General features: G+C 42.1%; 1 protein-coding gene across 1 annotated transcript in view; it reads left to right on the top strand.

Moving 5' to 3' along the window:
- Nucleotides 1-20,210, top strand: part of LMNB1 (lamin B1) — a 51,036-nt gene extending 30,826 nt beyond the window's left edge. Inside the window, exons 6-11 of the mRNA XM_045794819.2 lie at nucleotides 5,536-5,756; nucleotides 6,604-6,829; nucleotides 8,784-8,888; nucleotides 11,873-11,992; nucleotides 16,830-16,937; nucleotides 19,421-20,210. Coding sequence (XP_045650775.1) covers nucleotides 5,536-5,756; nucleotides 6,604-6,829; nucleotides 8,784-8,888; nucleotides 11,873-11,992; nucleotides 16,830-16,937; nucleotides 19,421-19,462 — 822 coding nt within the window. The 3' untranslated portion in view covers nucleotides 19,463-20,210. The remainder of the gene's footprint in view (nucleotides 1-5,535; nucleotides 5,757-6,603; nucleotides 6,830-8,783; nucleotides 8,889-11,872; nucleotides 11,993-16,829; nucleotides 16,938-19,420) is intronic.
- The last annotated feature ends 1,121 nt before the right edge of the window (nucleotides 20,211-21,331 follow it).

Genomic DNA, 21,331 nt, shown 5'->3' with positions numbered 1-21,331 from the left:
GCTTTGCTCTGCCTGATGTCACTTTACAGAGAGCACGGTATTTTCCGTTACCTGGTTGCCCAGTGCTTTCCTGATGTTTTCATTTTGCATTGCATAAACCTTCTCTGAGCGCGACTCTTATTCCGAAATTCAGAGATTACCCAGAGCTAAGGAGGTTTCCCTTAGGAAATAACATGCTGGCTTATTTCTGGGGCTTACCCCTGGACCCAGATTTTCTGACCCATCTCACAGCCTCATCTCCACACAGCGCTCTTCCTGATGTACTCCTTTTTTATCACATCTGGAAGCCGTAGTAAGAAAAACATGCAAAAATTCTTCCTGAGTGGTAAATGCTTTGCTATTCTAGACAAATTCTCTTAGTGTTTGAACTCCTTACTAATCAGGGTCATGGGAAGGTATCATCGAGTATTAAGAATTTAGTAACTACTTCAGTCATCGGTACACCTGAGTGACAGGTGATTGCACTGCTGGTTGTGCTGACCGAGCGCCTGCGAGTATCGGATGGCGCAGTCTAGGTGCAGCTTGGGCAGGCGTGCACGCCGCTTGAGATCGGTTTCAGCCTAACGGTAGTGGTGATGTGGACACAAAGTCCACAAACAACCACCTAAGTACTCAGAAGGCTTTCGTAATCTGCTGCTTACCTTAATTACTTGGGAAGAATCTTCAGCTTCCTTTTCCCTTCAGGGAGATTTTTGTTGTTCTAAATTTTCCTCGTAAGAATAAACTTTACTTTATTCTTGATTAAGCTTTTCTTTGTTTTTTTCCTTTTATTTCTGGTAAAATGTTTTTCTGATTATGAAACTGAAGACATTGTAGGAATTTAGAAAACAAGGCAGACAGTGAATTACATAAAATGGGGTAACGTAAACAAAATAGAAGCTTTTACATTGCCTATCAGTATACTTTATTACTTGTAACATAATTTAAAGGATTATTTTAGACCTATTTTGTCCTGATAGTATTTTGAAGTCTGTAGCACTAGAGCTGGCAGGATCTTTTGAGTTCGCTCAGACACAGAGCTAGGTGAGTTTAATTACTTGCCCAGAAGCTGCAGAAGATGGGTTTCTCTCCTAGTTGCCAGTTTTTCCCTTTATCCCTTACGTCTTCAAAAATAATCTTTTTTCCAGGGGCACCTGGGTGGCACAGCGGTTTAAACGTCTGCCTTCGGCTCAGGGCGTGATCCTGGTGTTATGGGATCGAGCCCCACATCAGGCTCCTCCACTATGAGCCTGCTTCTTCCTCTCCCACTCCCCCTGCTTGTGTTCCCTCTCTCGCTGGCTGTCTCTATCCTGTCGAATAAATAAATAAAAAATCTTTTAAAAAAAAATCTTTTTTCCATTTCACCATCTTAATAACTACCGTTCCAAAAAATACGCCCCTGTGTTCTTTTTTTTTTTTTAAGATTTTATTTATTTATTTATTTATTTATTTATTTATTTATTTATTTAACCGCTATGCCACCCAGGCGCCCCACGCCCCTGTGTTCTTACTCTGACTTGACATTTACAACTTTTCTCCATTTAATAAATCATACTCTAGTTATCCCCTTTCCTTCAATTTCTTATGTCCCTACCTTTTTTTTTTTTTTTTTTGGCTGCTGCATATTGCCCATGATGATGCGAGCTATAGAGGTTTTACAGACTGGGGTGGGGTTGGGGGGCGGTCTGAGACTTGTCTGCTGTTAGATAGTGATAGGCTGGGAAACTTGGTAGCCATGTTTCCTGACTCAGGTTCAAGGCTGTTTCCCTGTTAGCTTATAGGTTCTCTTCCCATTCTTGCAAGTCTTCTGGGTTAACTTCTGGTTAGTGGTATTTGAGCGATGTTAGGCAGGGCCCTGGGGGTTTCGAGGAGCTAAGTTCTTATGAAATAGGAGAAGCACCTTCTTCACCCAGAATAGTTTTAAATTTCTCTGTCTTTGGGGAGCTGGGGGGGAGGGGGCATGTCCTTTCCTCTATTCATTACTGATACCAGATTTTGTGATGAATACTATATCTTGAGGAGTATCTTCATTAGTTGATAAACTTTAGCCTCTTAGATCATGAAAAAGAAAAAAGCCATCCCTCTCGGTATTATCCCATTGTGTATCTTAATAGCATTTGGTGTTGGGTCATACCAGTTTCCTCACACTGCCTCTTAGGCCATACAGTTTCCTTTCGGTTATATGACTCACGTTAGTGAAGTACTTCTTAAACTTTATTTAAAATAGACACAGCCTTGGGGCAACTGGCTGGCTCAGTCAGTAGAGTGTGTGACTCTTGATCTCAGACTTGGAAGTTTGAGCCCCATGTTGGGTGTAGAGTTTACTTAAAAATAAAAAAATCTTAAAAACAGATAAAAATTAAAAAAATACAATTGGCATAGTCTTTAAAATGCTGACTCCGGAAAATATTTTTTAAATAATAGAGAGCGGGTAGCAGTGTTGTATTTTGGAGTTAAGAATTATGTCTGTTGCTTATAACATTTCTGTTATTTCTGTCTGGATTTCTGACTGGCGAAATTAACTGATTGGTCACAGTGTGTTTGGCTTACGGAAGACTCTCCACTGGCACTTTGAAAGCACCTTTAGGTTTTGTTTTTCTAACACCCAGACAGGAAACTTCTATCGTAGCTAGACTGTAATAAACTAGTACAATTATGTTACTTACTATAAAATAAGAAAACCAGGACTGTCAAGTCAGTCATAAAATACTTCAGAGTGAGAGGTGGGATCTTACAGATAAGCTGGTTAGGCCTCTTCATTTTTCAGATGTGACACTGACTTAGTGAGGTTAGCTACAGCCTGTACACTTTCAGAGGCACTTGGTAGCAGACTTGGGAAGAAAGATCGAGGTCTGTCTCATCCTGTATTCTTTCTATTTCACTACATAACAGGTGTCATACAGCTATTGAAAATATAATTTAGATATTTCTAAATGAGTCACAGTAACTTGAAAACTTTTTTTTATACCTGGATTCTGTTTTTTCCCCACTTAAAGAGCTCTGTAACATCAGAGGCAGACAACGAGGCATTTCGGGGTTTACAAATCTAGGTTCGGATGTTACCCCTGAATCTTGGGTACATCAGTGCCTTTCATCAACTCTCCTTTAGATTCCACCTTGTTGCTCATGCTGTCTCCCTCCCACATCAGAAAAACAGTGAAGAGGTTGATTGAAGGAGAAGCATTTGAACTTAAATTTTATCAGAAGACTGTGAGGAAAAAAATGGGTTTCTTAGTTCATAGCATGGTTTTTGCAAGTGCAGTTCCAGTGCAAGTTCTCGAGGCAGGAGCTATGTTTAGCATCACTCTTAAGATGAATGCCTGCTTCTGATACAGAGCGTCCGATGCTGCTCTGGTTTTAGTTAATTAAGTGATTATTTTTTAAATAACCTTTTTATTTTGGCATAATTCTAGATTTACAGAAAAGTTAGACAGTACGGCAGTTCCCCTCTGTCCCTTCCATAGTTTTGCCCCGTTGTAAGCACCTTATGTTCTCATGGTATGTTTGTCAACACGAAGACACTGCTGTTGGTACATTACTACTAACTAGAGTTTAGATTATTGGGATTTTACACATGTTCTGTTGCTGTTGTTTTTCTTTTCCACATGTCTCTCCAGTCTCCCCTGGTCTGCGACAGTTTCTCAGGCTTTCCTTGTTTTTTATGACCTTGGGAGTCTTGAGGAGAACTGGCCACTTACCTGTATACTGTCCCCCTGGTGCTTTTCGCATGAGACCGGGGTTATGGGTTTTAAGTAAGTGCCCTTCTTGTCACATCGTATCAGGGATCACACGACACCCACAGGGCATCAGTTGTGATACTTGCCTTCATCACTGGTGAAGGTGGTGTTTGCCAGGTTTCTCAACTGTCAGATGACCCTTTCTCTCTTTCCATATGCTGTTCTTGGGAGGCAGGTCACCGTGTCCAGTTCACTCTTGAGGGTTGAGGATAGGAAGTAGGCTCCACATTCTGAAGGGAGTATCTACATTTATTAAGTGGAATTCTCTGAAAGATGTCTGTTCTTTCTTACTTATTTATATTTTATTCATCCATTTGTTTGTATTAGTATGGACTCGTGGATATTTATTTTATACTTTGGGTTATAATCCAATACTACCTTCCTTTATTGGCTTAGATGGTTCTGTCAGAATGCCTATTATGTCCCCCTTTTTTTGAGCGCTTCTTACTGTATGGTACTGGAAGATGCTCCAGGCTCATCCTGTGTTTTCCCTGCTGCAGCCCTGGAATCAGCCATTTCTCCAAGGAGCGTTGGTTCTTTTTACTGGACAATGGTACATAGAATTTAAGATCTGGATGCTGAGTGCCTCGCTGGTACTGAGGTGTCATTGCTCCTAGGCCCTCTTGTGGATGGAGCTAGGTAATATATTTGGGTATGCCAAGCCATGTTTACACACTTGCTGTAAATGTATCTCTGTCCACTTGCATTTATATTAAACTAAACCCACGTTCATACAGATGTTTCTGACTGACCCCATACCACAGGGTTCATTTGCAGCTTTCTTGCTTGCTTATCTGTAACTTTTCTCTTTGAGAGTGAAAAACCTGGTTTCTACCATCCTCTTTACTTATTTGTTCATCCCCGGTATAGATGTAAAGCACTTTCAAAATTTTTAAGCCATACCCCCGTGAAAAATACACATACTAACTCGAGTGTAGTGTTTCTGCACAGTACAGATTCCCCTTTTGATTTTAGCCCTCCAGATGTAATTTTTGCATGGTCCCTGCCCTTTCTTTCCTGCTCTGATGCTGCTACTTGTGACTCTAAGGGCCTGAGCTCTCTCTCAGTCTTTTTGAGTTATTACCTTTGTCATTTTCTGAGGCTACTGAGGTGAGTTCTGTCTTGAGAGAAACGCGGAAGAATAATTACCTAGCGAGACACAGGGTTTCTCAGATGAACTTTCTGGCACAGCTTGTGTGATTTCTCATATTTTAAATACCGAGTACAAAGTTTCTGTATTTACAGTAGCATCTTACAGACCACACTGCATTGTATGGTCTCTGTACGCTGACTGAGCATGAGAGCACAGCTTTCCTGCAAGGACGCTCTCCCTGAGTTACTGGAATCCCTTCCTTTGGTTTCTGAAGAGTTCCAGCAGTTCTCCACGACATACTTTCTTTCACCTGCCCTTAGGTTTCTTTAGTCAGCAAATTTCCTGTCATTTTTAGTTAATTTATACTTTTGAGTGAAATGGCTTGTAGGGGGGCTAGACTTCACTTTTACTAAAACTACAGCTTTTAAAATTTTGTTTTATTTGGCCAAATACAGAAAAATCATATGTACATTTATGACACTTGCCTTTGATAAATTTATCTCTTTCTAAAGTCTTTTATAAGCCAAAACTTTCCTGAAGCTGTATTTTGTATTGAAGAAATTGTGGTTTTTAATTTCTTAAAATCAAAATCTCTTTCAGGTTTTAAAGTTAGAGATTCCTTCAGGTTCTATTTGTTTTTCTGTCCAGGAAATGGTTTAAAAATAGCTGCTTTGTGCTAATGTTGGAATGTTCCTAGAAAGTAAATGTGTTCCCTTGACTCTGAAGTCTAGAGCATGTTTGGAGAGGATTCAGGAGCTGGAGGACTTGCTTGCTAAAGAAAGAGACAACTCTCGGCGCATGCTGTCTGACAAAGAGCGAGAGATGGCGGAAATAAGGGATCAGATGCAGCAACAGCTGAACGATTATGAACAACTTCTCGATGTAAAGTTAGCCCTGGACATGGAAATCAGTGCTTACAGGAAGCTCTTAGAGGGCGAAGAGGAGAGGTGAGCGCCTTAGGTGTCACTCTACCTCTCAGTCTACTTCTTGCCCCCACCCCTTTTATTTAAAGAGTACTAAGTACCAGGATTGGGCCTTTGTGAAAATTTTATTTTAACATTTAAGGCAACTTTAAATATTCTTTGTTATTTTTTTTAACATTTAGGTGTAGCAGTAAATAGATATGGATCATATTTCTACCTCAACAATAAAAAATATTGTTTAAGCGGTCTTATTTTATTATTATTACTTTAAATGCTGGACTGTTGCAAGATATGGAGTCTTTTTCTTGAGCTTTTGATTATTTAATATGTTGTAAAATACTTGATTTGCTGGAAGAGACTTTATGTCATTTTTCAAATCTGGTTAGTGTATAAATCCTTTGCCACCTGTTCTTAGAAAAAGTTTCCAAGGGAAAGTGTCTGATTTAGAATGAGAAGTCATTCAGTTTCATTGTTACATACGTTGTGATTGTAATTGTATAAAGAGAAAACAGAGGTATGAGAAAATTAGGAAAAGTATACTAAACCTAAGAGTGGTTGTAGTAGGGTGGTGCTAGGTGGATTGGTTCCTCTCCCCCCGCCCCCCCCAAGTTTACCACACTTCCCGCATAATGATTATATTCTGTTCCTAGGGGAAGCATTCAAATTATTACTTTTTAAAAGAACATTATGATGCACATTCTAGCACAAACAAGATGTATATCGGCCTCGTCCAGCAGATATTCAGTAATGTTTTGCTTTAGAAATGCACGTGCAGGAAAAAAAATGCATGTGCAGGATATTAATATCCTGTTTTCTAAAGTAGGAAGGGCACGAGTGTCTCATAAATGGAATGTTTGTTTTTCCTGTGTAGATTGAAACTCTCCCCAAGCCCGTCTTCTCGTGTGACAGTGTCCCGAGCGTCCTCGAGTCGGAGTGTGCGCACAACTAGAGGAAAGCGGAAGAGAGTCGATGTGGAAGAGTCAGAGGCGAGCAGTAGCGTTAGCATCTCTCACTCCGCCTCAGCCACCGGGAATGTCTGCATCGAAGAGATAGATGTCGATGGGAAATTTATCCGCTTGAAGAACACTTCCGAACAGGTGAAAAACAGACCCCCCCTTTTTTTCCAAGAAGGCTTTGCTGACTGGTAGATGATTTTGCAATTGTCTCAATTCCTCAGACTTTATTTGGATTCAGTAGTCTTCACAAGAATGATTCCCCTCCTCCTTTTTACTTAAATTCATGAAGTAAAGTATGCATTAAAATAGGAGGAGGAAGAGGAGTTGGTACACTTAGTGGCTTAAAGATTTCCTTCCTCAGCGTTTCTTTACAGAGCCAGAGCTTTTTTCCATGCTTGGTCATTCTCGCACAGTGGCCTTCCTAAGGATGAGTTACTATTACTCCCCGCCCTAGCCAGACTTGTGGAGAAGTTGGAGTTGTGAGTGTAAATGGGAGCTATTCTTTCACAGCTGTTAGCCTCAGCAGAGGAAGGAAGTGTGAGGGGCACCTGGGTGGCGCAGTCGTTGGGCGTCTGCCTTAGTCTCAGGGCGTAATCCCAGCGTTCTGGGATCGAGCCCCACATCAGGCTCCTCCGCTGGGAGCCTGCTTCTTCCTCTCCCACTCCCCCTGCTTGTGTTCCCTCTCTCGCTGGCTGTCTCTGTCAAGTAAATAAATAAAATCTTAAAAAAAAAAAAAGAAGAAGGAAATGTGAGCCCAGACTCAGATATGTGGAGGGAGTATTTTTCTCTCTAAATAAATGAATGAATACTGATGATTTAATTTGTATGAAGAACAGTATGGAGCCTTATCTTAACATTATTTGTTTAAAAGTAAACAAAGTATTCCTAGGGAATTCTGAGATTTCGAGCTGGGGTCTTTGAGAGCTCAGTGGTGGTGGTCCTCCCTGGCTCGGCATCATGGAGCTGGAGGTCGTGAAGGTCTGTGAGATGATGCTGGAAGGCAGGTCTGGGCTTCCGTGAAGGTGCAGTGGAATGGATGTCACTTTCAGGATTTGCAGATGTTGTTTGTGAAAATCACTCTTTCTCCTCTGTCTTGTATGTGGATGAGTAAATAATTTGGATGGGCAAAGGAAAGCTAGCAGTTCACATGCTGAAGAGAACAGGCTCCAAGCCCTCCTAGTCACGACTTTAAGAGCTGAGGAACAATGGTAGTCTCTGCTTTTCCATTGTTGTGGTTCGGCTGTTTTCAGAAGGCACAACAGCCCTGTGTTGAGTTACTCTAAAGCTGGCTTTCAGCCTGGTGTATTCTTGTCTTTGAGTTAGAGATGGGTAGAGATTAGTGCAGCTGGTTACTTTAAATCCCCTGCCTTTCCTCAGGTGCCAGGCAGCCCTGGGCAGCTTGGGGGCCAGAGGTGATAGCCTCTGCTTTGAGGTAAGGGAGTTAAGTGTGGGCAGAAGTGGTTTAGGTGCAGAAGAAAAAGGTTATATTTTCTTTCTTCTGTTTTTAAGCTTATGTATATATATATATTTTAAGATTTTTGTATTTTTTTTGAGATAGAGAGCGAGAGAGAGAGCATGAGCGGGGTGAGGGGCAGGCAGGGGGAAGCCAGGTTCTCCACTGAGCAGGGAGCCCAGTGCGGGACGGATACCGGGATTCCAGGATCATGACCTGAAGCGAAGGCAGATGTTTAACCGACTGAGCCACCCTGGCGCCCTATGTGTCTGTATTTTTAAAGCTTAAAGTAATCAAATATTAGATGTTTATAATTGTGATTATGACTGCTAGATTGTGTTGTAAATTTCAAAGACCCACCGGATCTAGCAGTGAATATGGACCATTTAGTTTGGTTCACATCCCTTTTCTTCCAGTTTTGTCTTCTTTAAAATCAAGTACCTTATATTAAAACTGCAGCATTGTTGAAGTTACTGTTTTGCTGAATGCCAGAATCATGTTTTCTTTTTATGGTAGGAAAATATGAATCAAGGGAAGACAGCTACAGAGCTGTCTTAGTTTAACTGCGTGTGTAAATTCATTTGAGTATCCTTCACTTTCTGTATACTTGATGTGACCTTGTTTTGCTCTGTTTATGAATAGGATCAGCCAATGGGAGGCTGGGAAATGATCAGAAAAATTGGAGACACATCAGTCAGTTACAAATATACCTCAAGATATGTGCTGAAAGCAGGCCAGACTGTTACAGTAAGTGAATTTAATCATCATTTAATTTAACTTTGCTGACTTAACTAACAGTTAAAGTGACTCAAGAAAATTTTTGGCTTAAAGAGAAAACATTTTAGAAATGGGCATTAAAACATCTTTGACATGATCAGGGAATTACAAGTGCTATTAAAGATTTTAAAAATTATCTTATTGAGAGCAGTAATTGACTATTAAAAGTGGAAGGATTGACCTTTGAATTCTTTTTATTTTGTCTGTTCCAGTAGATATAAAACAGCTGTCTCTTGACTGATAATTGTAAGCCAGTGTGATTCAGGAGATAGTGCCTGGCATACATGCTAAGGTACGCCTTAACACAACAGTTGTCAGCCTTGGGTGACCCTCAGCGTCATCTGGCCCCACCTCACCCTTAGTCACCATCTCTGGTGTTGGATTAGGGACTTAGTTTTGAGTGAAAATTATTAAGTGATAGGTCCTGTTGTGAAGAATCACTTTTTTTAACATAGTTATTTTAGAGAAGGTAACATAGTTTTTACATGGTGTTTAAGTTTCTAGATTTGAAAAGAGATGGGCTTTGTGGCACTCTCACTCTATTTTGAGTTCTAAATGGTTCACTGTTGCTGTGTTCTGAAATGCCACGTCTTTAGTAGTCACTAAATATCATAGCATATTTTTTAGAGAAATAGCTTCATTGAGCAAATACAAAATTCCTTTACTTTTACTTAGTAAGCAGATTTTGCAAACAATGTATTGACTTTGATATAGATGTGAAAGAAGTCCACATTTTTATTCCTGAAGGATATAGAGGCGACAGTCTCTTTTTATCAATTCCTTTTTAAAAATATTGAACACATATTTTAAAATTTATGATTGATACATATCTTAGTGTTTAAGATCAAAGGCTCAAACTGGTTAGGACTTCTCTTTTAAATACTGTGTCGTAGAGCTTGATACCACATTGGGAAGAAAGCAGATGCTAATTTTGTAATGGTAAAAAATGGGAACAAATACTCCAATCACATTGTCCTTTCTTCTCTTCAGTAATTATTATAGTGAGAGAAAATTGTTCAGTCCTATTATGTGTCTTATGGAAGCTGCATAATGTGGTGGAGAGAATCTGACATTTTAATTCAGAAGATTCAGATTTGAGTGTGCTATCTCTCTAAAGTAATGTGAAACCATTATGCCAATCATCTGCTTTTTCCCCTAGATATAGTTTCTCAGGGACCAAATAGATATATATACTATAGGTCTAGTGGAGAACTCAATTATCATATGAGATGTAATCTTTTTTTTAGTAGCTAGCATTAAATGTGTTAAGAAGCTCCTTGGAACATGGTAGTGATAAGTAATCTTACTATAAAATTGTACCAGGCGATAGCAAAGATCAGTTTAAAACTCTACAACACAAGTAAGAGAAATATGTGTATATATAAAATTTTCTTGTAGCCACATTAAAGCGAAGTAAAAAAAGAAAGGTGTGAAATTAACTTTAGTACTGTATCTTATTTAATGCAATGTATCCAAAATACTATCTTTCAACATGTGATAAGTATACAAAATTATTAGATATTTTACCTTTTCTTTCTTTCTTTTTTTTTTCTTTTTTTGGACTGAGTGTTCAAACTTACAGATAGCCTCACAGTATATCTCAGTTTTTTGACTAGCCAAATTTCAGGTGCTCAGAAGCCACATATGGCTGGCATATTGAATACGATAGCTCTGGAACATAATAGTTTTAGATTAAATTACCCAATAAGGTTACCGACATTTTATGATTATTATGAACACTAAACCAACTCTGTGATTCCATATGGACTATGGTGAAAAAGTGTTGCTTGAAATTAGGAAAACACTAACATTCCACATGACCTAAGAGCCCAGATCCAGCTCCCTTTCGTTTTATCCCAGGAAATGCTCCTGTCCCTTTCTAGTTATAATGCTGACAGAAGATCTCGAAGCTTCAGGTGTGCATCTAAAGGGGACAGGTTTCCTCCTAATCAGAAATTCATAGATTTTTCTGCCCACTTAAAAAAATATCTGCCTATACTATTTCTAGTTTTCCTTGTGCCATCATGTAGCCATCTCTACTGTGAACTAATTTATGGGATGTAAAACTTTTCTGTTTTCACATAGTCTTTTAGAAACCTCAAGACTGGTGGTAGTATCCCTATAGTTGAAGACATTGAGGTTGGTGGAGCTGGAGTGATTTGTCTTGTCCACGGTTCACACCTAGGTTTTCTGACTCACACTTTCTCCATTCTACCAGTACTCTTTTGCCAATAAAATGCATTAAAAATATGGCAGAATTTCCTTGCTTATGAGAAGGGAAAAGTAAATATTTGCCTATTTCAGTAGTAGTCCTGTTTATCATTGATTAATGGGTTATTTGTTCATTACCTGCATGCATTTTGGAGTTCATTCTCAGACACTCCTGGGGTATTGTGACACTGCCCCTTGTGGGAGACATACCAGTTTCTATAAGAATATTCTAGATGGGCTGTCTGCTGCAGATTTTTTGAGAGGAATTAGTAGTATCTCCTCACTGACTGCTGTTGGCAGCTGGGAGATACTATTGGAGCGGGTCAAAGGGCTCCATTCTGGAAGAATGGCCCATAAAACCCCTAACTGCATGCGGACAGGGAGAGCAAATCCCTGCTTCGTGAGCCAGAGCCGCCGTGCGGCTTATCCCTTGTTCTTCAAAGCAGTGCCGCTTCTGTCCCATTTTATGGATAATAGAATGAGGCCACTTGTGCACTTTCAGCTGATGTGTCGTGGGGCTAGGAGGTAAATGTAGACGGAGTCACCATTCCCATTTATTGGATGGGGAAGCTGAGGCCTCGATAGGCTCTCCTGGAGACACAGCTAGTTCGTACAGCAGGTCTGAAGCTGGGGCACAGTTCTGAGACTTAGAATCTGGGGTTCAAGTCTCTTCATTACGTTGCCATCACTAGGATGTGGAAGGGCTGGGTTCTGGGTGGACTAATGTCCTTTCTTTTTTCTAGGTCTGGGCTGCAAATGCTGGTGTCACAGCCAGTCCTCCCACTGACCTCATCTGGAAGAACCAGAACTCCTGGGGCACTGGTGAAGATGTGAAGGTTATATTGAAAAATTCTCAGGGAGAGGTAAGGCCGTTTTGTCAGTACCACTCCAGTGTCTGTTGCACTCGAAAGTTCCTTGTACAAGTGTGATTTCTTTTCAGAAGTCACACTGAAGTGTGAAGTAACTGATTGCTTACCCAGACCAAGGCTGCTGAGTAAATCAAAGTGAGGCCACCTTGACATTTTAGGAGTGACGTGGGGGTGTATCGTGGAGCACTGATCAGGAGCACAGGCCCCGGTTTTTGCCTCACTGCCCGCTGGCTTTGTGACTTCTTCTGGCAAATTCCTTCACTTCTCTTCGTCTTCTCATTTTAAAATGGAGGATAATAATAAGACAGGTCACAGAGCTGTGATAATGCTAATGTAATAGATCTGGTGTACGTGAGATACTCATTGGCAGACGCTCGGAATATATCTGTCTGTCTGGCCTCTGGTAATAATGTTTTTAGCTATTAGCTATGTTCCTAGCTCTCAGATTGTTTGTGAAACTCTTGAGTTTGAAGATTTTGGCGCATACATCTGCTTGGTGTTTGTGTTTTCAACACATCAGTGCTAGATTCTTGTCAAAGATCCTTCCCTGCCCTCACTGTCATATGAAGACACCTGTGCCCTGTGCATGCACACCTGCCTCCCCCTCCTGCCCCCCAACGGGGCTCTGCGAGGGGGGGAGTGGCTGCACATCAACTTGCAGTTTCCCCTTTGGGTTTCCTTCTCTGCTCCCGGGATGCCAGCTGCAGACCTGTTTACCCTGTCTGGTGCTTGGCCCATTGGCCTCTCTCACTAGAGTCCTAATCACATCAAGGGCAAGGACCTATTCTGATTTTCCCTGGCACATAATAGGCATTCAGTAAGAATTTCCTGGCTAAAAAAATTTTAAAAATTAAACAGAGACCTTCCCTTAAGTTCAGAGAAATAAAGTAGCTGACAGCATTTGCCATGGGGGTCCGAGGTGTTTGCACTCCTGGTCCTGTGCCTGGTGGTCTTCCCATCTGTCCCTCACCAGACGCACCTGCTGGTCTTTGGAATGCTCTTCATCCGGAATCCTTGTCCACCGAGGCTGGAGTTCCCCCGATCTCAGGCCAAATTGGGAAGTGAAACGGCCTGTGATCCTTTCACGGTAGACCTCAGCACAGTTGTGTGAGATTTAGGGAGCAGCTCTGGGGAATTCACCCCCGATACTTGCCCTGGTTCTCAGGGTACGGGAGTCGTTGACACATGCTGTCAGTCACTTTCAGGCTCCAGGGCGTTGGGTCTTTCTCCTGTTCTCTCTGCCGGAGCCCTTGCTTGCTTCTCGTCTTGGGCATGTCGGAGTCCTTCCCCTGTGGCCGCTGCTGCCGCCCCACTGCACTGACTGCGGCTCGTGTGCTGGGCGCTCCCCTGACATCGGCGTTGGCGGAACACAGGACTCTCTTGAGACACGGCTAAGTGGTGATCTGCTCAGGTCGAAAAGCCCTGTGAGGGGGGCCGTGGCAGATGCAGCAGGCTCTTGTGAGCCCTGGGACCCAGTCATCATCTGTGCCGTTTGTTTCTCTGTGAAAATGTGTTTAGGTTACAAGTGATCTTGTAGGGGGTGTTTGGAATGTAGCAGGTTGAAAAGCCCCTAAAAGACATAGAGTGACCTATGAACAAAGTACATACAGTGATGGGGATGGGCTTGAGGTGGTATTACAGTGACATCTCCATAAAGCTAACTAAAGCTCGGGTTGCCCTTCGTAATTGAAACCCTTGAATATTAGATTATTGAGTTGGTTAGTTTGTCTGTTCTTTTTAACCAACTTCTGTCTTCCTCTTGCTAGGCTCTATTGAGTGACTTCTGTCAGAAACGAGGAAAGTATCATGAATACAGTGTTTATGTCTGTGGTTGCCAGACAAGTACATTTGGTATTTATTCCTTTAATTCTGAAAACATGTTTATTAGTAGGTCCCAGGCCATATTTGCAACAACCCATAATTACCACCATAAAGACCATTGTTCTGTAAGATCGTAGATAATTGGCTTAAGTCAGTTTAATTTTTAATGTAAATTTTCCTCTTGTTGAGGCATTGGAAGTGTCAGAAAATGCAGTTAAGCTGTCTGTAATGGGAATATACGGGCTCACACAACCAAAAATCCAGAGATCGTGAACTTGACCCGGTGGCTCACCCAGTGTCCCTTGTCCCCAAGGATCTTCTGTGTCTCTGTTTTCTGAGTGTCTCCTTGGTTGATGCAGGATGGGTGCCGGGTGCTCCTGGAGGTGCATCCTTCAAGGTTGGCTTTTTGTGGGAAAGAGCCTCGTTCCCGTGAGTTTCCCATCCCGGGAATGGTACCAGCTTGGGTCACAGGCTCACCTCTAAACCAGTCGGTGGAGTCAGGAGGACAGAGTTAGCTTGAGCCGCCTTCTCCCCTCCAACAGTTCGATTCCGCTCTGCTCCTGTGACTCATGTGCCCCAGCTCCATGGGAGACATGGGGACCCAGCTAAAGCCCGAGGGCTCTGACTGACAAATGAGGACGGGGTAGTGGACGACTAAAAACAGCAAATGTTGACTTGCTACAATAGAATGTTTTCCTTTTTTTCTTTTCTTTTTTTTTTTTTTTTAAAGATTTTATTTATTTGTCAGGGAGAGAGAGAGAGAGGGAGCACAAGCAGGGGGAGCAGAGGCAGAGAGAGAAGCAGACTCCCCGCTGAGCAGGAAGCCCGATGCTGTGCTCGATCCCAGGACTCTGGGATCATGACCTGAGCCGAAGGCAGATGCTTAACCGACTGAGCCACCAGGCATCCCTAGAATGTTTTTCTGTGAGGGAAATAAGAAAGCAGTCTCTCTGTACCTCCCGAAATACAGTCATAACGGAAACTTCTGTATATGTGAATGACGACTTAGGTGTACAGAGATATCATAGTTTAACAGTCGGCCCCTCCACCCACAAAAACAGCTCCGATCTGTACGTAACGTTTGCTGATTGCTGTGGCATCGGCGTCCCGTCCTCCCACCGTGGTGATCTCAGGCTGTCAGCATGTCGCCCCTGAGCAGAGTTGGCACAGGTGGACACATCAGCTGGTGCTGGCTGGCTTCAGTGCGCTCCTGAATCGTGTACCTTTCTGTGCGTGCAAGGCTTTAACAGGGACTGACTGATAATACATCTGTAGACAGGCTGTTTTTGTGGATCTTTTAGGGCACTTGGGCTGGGTATCTGCTGAGAGGAATTTTTTTGATAAAGACATGTATCTGTTAGCACCTTGACTAGTAACAATTTCCTGGGCCTCAGCCTCCCAACAATTTTTGGTTCTCAATTTGTTTTACGATTTTTCTATCAATTTTTGACATTATTTAGCACACTCGTTTTCTATACAGGCTCTCTGCATTAGATTAATTGGTTTTTAAGTATCGTCAAATGAAAAGTGCTTAACAACATGCTTACATTAAAAGTAGTTAAATTGAATTTATAATTAACTTTGTTGGGCAAGTTGCTCTTTCTGTTTCTCATTCAAGGACAATGCTCTTATATCACATGCTTTAAGAACCCGTGTTTCCAGATGAGGTGTATACACTTGTCACCAGCTGCCTGAGCTGGAATGTAAGAATTCTCTAGCAGATTTTCTTCGACTTTTCTTGCTTTATTTTAGGATGAATTATGGAAAGCTGGGTACTCTGAGAGTTTTTTGAGAGTTCTTTTTCTGTTCATATGCCGCCATCCCCCAATCACTCTCTTACCTCAAAGCATTATGATTGATCTAAGGATTCACATGCTTTTTGGTCAGTGTGGGTTTGGCCAAAGCAGGCTGATATTTGTGAAATGGCTATTTGTGTTTGTAACCACTGACTGAGCTCCTGGAGTTGAAGTTTCTGGCAGATGGAAACTCTCAGAATGGTCCATCTTCTTTGGCTATGCAACAATAATCAGCATTCCCCAGAAAATACTAGTGTACACCTTGCTTCGTTTATGAAACATATCCTTGGACATATTTAAAACGGAGCTCTCATTTGTGCGACACGGTTTCTTGGTTTTCTTTCTCTGCCATTGTAAACTAGCTGGTTGTGTGTTAGAGTCCAGATAAGCTGTTAGAGACGTACGTTTTGATCTTCGTCTGTGGGGTTCTTTCCTGAGTGACCTCGGGATTTGGTACAGAACGAGACGAGCGGCTCCGCAGCATCTGTGGGACACACTCGTTTACTTGCCGCCGGCTCCTCGGGTCAGCCTTGTGCTTACACGGACACCGCTGCGTCTGCACGTCAGCCTCCTCTCCCGCAGAGGCGTCTGCGCGTGCGCCTTTCAGCACCGAAGGGAAATGGCTGCGTTCTGTCGCACCTCCAGTGAGTGACGGGACTGTGTTCTGTGTGGAATACATTGCAGCTGCTTCACTAGTGTGTTATCAGTAGGGAGTGCTCATCCGTCTTGATTCCGTTACCCAGGAGGAACCAGTTGCTGAAGGTGGACTGTTGCCACCATGGTCCCCGAGATCACAGCATTTGGCTTTCACCTTCGAATTTAGTACCTTCTTTTTGCTAGGAGCCAGGATCTTGAAGCTGAATTCATGTTGAGTGTTATAAAGAATCCAGGGTGCCACATGGTTCGTGGAGTTCTTAGTCACAGAATGGGATCAAAAGCTTTGGAAACTTCACAGCAGGTGTTTCACATTGGACACCAGGAGCCCCCCCTGCAGGGAATATTGAAAATCTAAGAACTGCTTCCAGTTATGCAAAATTTTCTGCTCAGTAGCTAAAGCTGTTGATGAACCACTTTTTTCTTTTTAAAAAAATAATCCCTGATGTAGGAAAGGTGCTGTTTCTAAAAGTGAAGCAAGGAAAAGTTCCCTCTCCCCGACTGCCTTTGTGATCTTTGAGTATGGTTTTAACTTAAGATCAAGCCACTCTTGTTTTTAGGAGGTTGCTCAGAGAAGTACAGTCTTTAAAACAACCATACCTGAAGAAGAGGAGGAGGAGGAAGAGGCGCCCGAAGTGGTTGTAGAGGAAGAACTTTTCCGCCAGCAGGTATTACTTTCGTGTATTTGTTTTAGGTTTTATTGACAGAATTACATAAAAACCAAAATCAATAGTTTGGTTTTTTTCCCTGTTACTTGATGAACCAAGTAAGTCATTGGCTAGGTGGTGTGGATTCGTTTTTCCTGAGGAGATACTCAAGATATAGTGCCTTAGAGTGCTGGAGGAAGACGGTAGCACTTCTTTTAAAAAAATTTGTTTTCTCAATGTATCAAGTTTCAGTTGTGTTTTATAATGTACATAGTGTGTTCCGGTAGGACCTGTATACCACATATAAAAAAGTACATATGGGTTGGAATGCATGCTCAGAATTATTGAAGAGTTCTGTGATAGAGAAGTTTCGATCACTAAATTAGAGCCTCTGCATATAAACTTTAAAAACCAACTGCAGTGGGAAACAAAATTCGTGCTATATTAGGTTCCTAATCATCTAATTACAAGATAGACTTTAGGTGATGCTTGGGCTTTTGAGAGCCCTTGAAATAAAGAAACTCCAAATTTGATTTTAATTAATTAAATTGGAATTATTAATAAGTAATAAGCTTTCAGTTTATATTCTCGAGATGTTTGAGTCAGATGGTTAATCAGAGTTCCTACCCTTATCCTTATAAGACTTTGTCTCTGTGTCTAGAGATTTATAAATCTCTTCGTTTTTCTTCATTGGCCCCAGTCCTACTCGAAAAAACATTCTCGTATGTGGTCAGCCCTCAGGGTTGAGAACCACTTGAAGTGGGTTGTATGAGGTAGAGTGAATTTTTGGATACTTCCTCATACATTTTGGAGGACTATTTCAGAACAGATACTTTAGGCTTAGCTTACACAAGAAACAAGGACAAGATCCATTTCCTGCCCTTGCCGGGAAGCATTATAATGACTGAAGTAAAATAACAGTGTAAGAGATACCTCGGGTGTGGGACAAGTGGCTCAGAGTAGGAGTTGGAGCAGGCAGATGCTGGAGACAAGGCCGCCAGCAGAGCTGAGAAGATCTCTGGGAAGTATGCTTGTCTAGTATTTTGAAGGATTGGCTGTTACTTGGGTATCAGAAGACAGACAGTGGTGTTCTGCAGGTGTTCGAGTTAGCTGTTGGCTGCATTAACATACACCCCAAAGCTTAGTGCCTGAGAACAAGTATTTCTTGCCATGTTCAGTGGTTTGACTGGGCTTACCTGGGCAGTTCTTTTGCTCCACGTGTTCTAGAGTGAAGTTAATGAGGCATTGCATTCAAGTGGGATCATGGCTGGTGCTGGAAGGTTCTCTTTGTCTCCCTCCATGTTCCTTTATCTTTTGGTATTTTAGCCCACGCTTAATTATAACATGGTGGCTGGCTTCCACGAGGGTGAAAAAGAGAGCACCAGATGTCTTAAAGGCTAGGCCCATAGTCTCTTAACCAAAGTGAGTCTCTAGGCCACCTCCAGTTCTAGGTGAGGGTAAATAGTCTTCAGCTCTTGATGGGAGGAGTGGCAGAGAATCTGTGGTGATCTTTCGTTCACCACAGGGGATGTGTCAGGACTTGTGTGTCAGACATACAGGAGTTGGGGAGCTTGGTGGTAAGCGTGCAGTTGGGATGCCTGGGCAGATAACTTCTGCCCATGGTGGGGCCAAGGAGACGCTGAGACCGAATCCGCGGTTGACTCCAGAAGGCAGACTGCAGAGACACGGAGGGACTGTGTGAATGGAGGTTCCTAAGGACATAGTGACTGAACTTGAGCGGGGAGAGAAGGAAAAGAAGTCCGACGTGTGAGGCTTTTAGCTTCGTGATCAGAGTACGTAATAATTTCAAGGTTTGAAAGAGAGAAGATGAAAGGATAGGTATTTTCACTTTGCATTAGAGAATGGATCCAAGCGCCTTTCAGATTGATTAGGTTTTTGTGGTGACCTTCAACAAGCCAGTTTCTTTCCAGTCCAGTGGTAAGTCACAGGTCAGACTGTGAGGTTTTAAGGAATTAGCAGTAAAAGAGGAGAACGGAGGGAGCCATTTTGCCTTCACATTGGAGGACGAAGAAGCCAGACCACGTGCCGGGAGATGCGTAAGCAGAGGACCCAGCCAGCTGGAGTCCTGACGGGGTTCAGAATGGAACCCACTGACCTCCTGTTTCCCAAGTTCTAAAAGGAGATTATTTATTGAACAGTGACTTTCAACTTCAGCTGCATGTTAAAATTACTCAGGGAGCTTTAAAATTACATATAGATAGATCCACTTTCCCATTTAAATGAGAAATTCTCATTGAGTTGATCTAGGGACCTCGATCAGGTTTTTTTTTTAAAGCTCCTCCGGATCTGAACGTGCAGCTGGAGGAGTTCAGTGTCACCGTTCTGGAATTTGTTGGAAGAATTCCAACAAAAAAGGGTAAGTGAGGAATGATAAGGGTTCATCTGAAGTCAGGTAATACGGATTTGTCCTGTTTCTCTCGTAGTCGAAAGTTATGTCGTCTGCTTTCGTAGCTCTGATTTTTCTTTCTGCTTTTCCTCATCAGGGAACCACCAGAGCATCCAACAGAAGCTGTGCAATTATGTAAACTTCTCAAGTCAGCGGTCTTCCTCAAAATAAAGAAGTATGGTAATCCTTACCAACGTGCAGTGCAGAGCCTTCTCAGAAGCACAGAATATTTTTGTATTTCCTTTATGTGAATTTTTAAGCTGCGAATCTGATGGCCTTAATTTCCTTTTTTGACACTGAAAGTTTTGTAAAAGAAACCATATCCATACACTTTGTTGCAAGATGTGAATTATTGACACTGAACTGTGTACTGTTTGGAAAGGGTTCCTCAAATTTTTTGACATTTTTTTTGTATGTGTGTGTTTTTTTAAGTTCTTACGAGAAGGGTCGGGAGGGTAAATAAACCACTGTGTGTCTCGGCATAATCTGAAGATTGCTGCATCTTGATTGGCAATCTGCTCTTGATTACTCTCTGCTACATATAACGGTGCTGTGAGGGGGGCATTTTTCAATATATCGAACTTTTGTACTGAACTTTTTTGTAATAAACAATCAAGGCTACAAAAAATTTTTTTTAATAGAAAAGAGAAATTTTGTAAGAAGGCAATATTAACCTAATCATCATGTAAGCACTCTTGGATGAAGGATTCCACAAAACTTTGTTTTATGGTTACTTCTTCTCTTAGATTCTGAATTCATGTGGGGATGGCGGGGTGGGAGGGAAGGGTTTCTCTTAAAACGCGTTAGCTGTGTTTTTAAAGATAGTGTAACTTGCTTTAATTTCCTATGTTACATTAACAAATAAACGCTGTTTTAATATTAATCTACTGTCTTTTTTAACTTTAAAAGCCCGATTTTGGTGGGGGGAGAAAAGTACCGTCTTAGTTTTGCTTTTAATAAAGATAATTTGGCTGCTTATTCAAGCTGCATGTTTCTCTAAGCTTCGATAATGCAGAAGATAAATAGACAAATGCACTGTTGTGGTGTCTTCCCCCCTTTTCTGTACTCTGTTGTCATTAATAACGGTAGTAACAATGGTAAAAGCTGCGATAATAGGTAATGTTTTGGAGCCAGGCATTGTGCTCAGTGCTTTACATTTTTTAGCTTGTTAACAATAAGACCTTTCAAAATTTCTTTAAAGAGGAAAGCCAAATGGGAACAGGGACAGTGGCAGAGGACACTGAGGAAGACATTCCTCTTAAAGCAAGATGATGGAGATAATACTTAGCATCTAGTTCTAGTGTCTTGTAAAGTAGAGAAGAGATACCGAGTAACAGGTACCTTCTGGAGGGTGAAGGTACGAGTGCTCTGACCTAGGCGGGTGTGTGCTGTGGGGTGGCTTGCTTATGTATGGTGGTAATTAGGGTGTCAGTTGGTGGGGGTTTGGGGCATTTTTGTCTTGTGATTGCTTTAGCCATGCGTGTTCGTCTTGTAGAAAGCGGAATGTCTGGACCATCTCTAGAACGGACAGATGATCAGTTTTGGAAGCCAACCCCGAGTCAGTGTTTGGTTTTCTCTTAAAATACTCCTGCAGTAAGCTGCGCAAAGACTCCCAGCTTTCCGTTGAAAATAACTCCCGAAGTCTCGGAATCACTGTGCTCTGCAGATTTACTGCAGACTCTGGTGCCATCGCAGACACAAGATAAATGCCGGCTAAGATACTCTGTCTGGCGAAGCAGATGAAATGAGAACTTCTCAACACAGATTTATCCTCAGAGTGAGAATGGCGCTGCCGCGTACGGCCAGACTCGGCTTGGAGCTGTTTTGCCACAAGATGGGGTTCTTGTCATCAGAATACATTCGGGGGCCTTTACCACTGGCTGAACTAGGTTCTGGAGACCTCGCTTGCAGGACTGAGGCATTGGGAAGCGCTGTGGCTGTGATCCCCAAGTGTGTGCGTCCTCTAGTGACGCGGACGTCCGTCCAGTGATTCGGAGCGAAGATCCAG

Source organism: Ursus americanus, chromosome 5 (genome assembly GCF_024610735.1).
Source record: "Ursus americanus isolate L20-20 chromosome 5, mUrsAme1.1.p, whole genome shotgun sequence".
Taxonomy (NCBI): Eukaryota; Metazoa; Chordata; class Mammalia; order Carnivora; family Ursidae; genus Ursus; species Ursus americanus.
The sequence above is the reverse complement of the archived record's forward strand: the minus strand, read 5'-3'. Positions and strand labels throughout refer to the sequence as shown.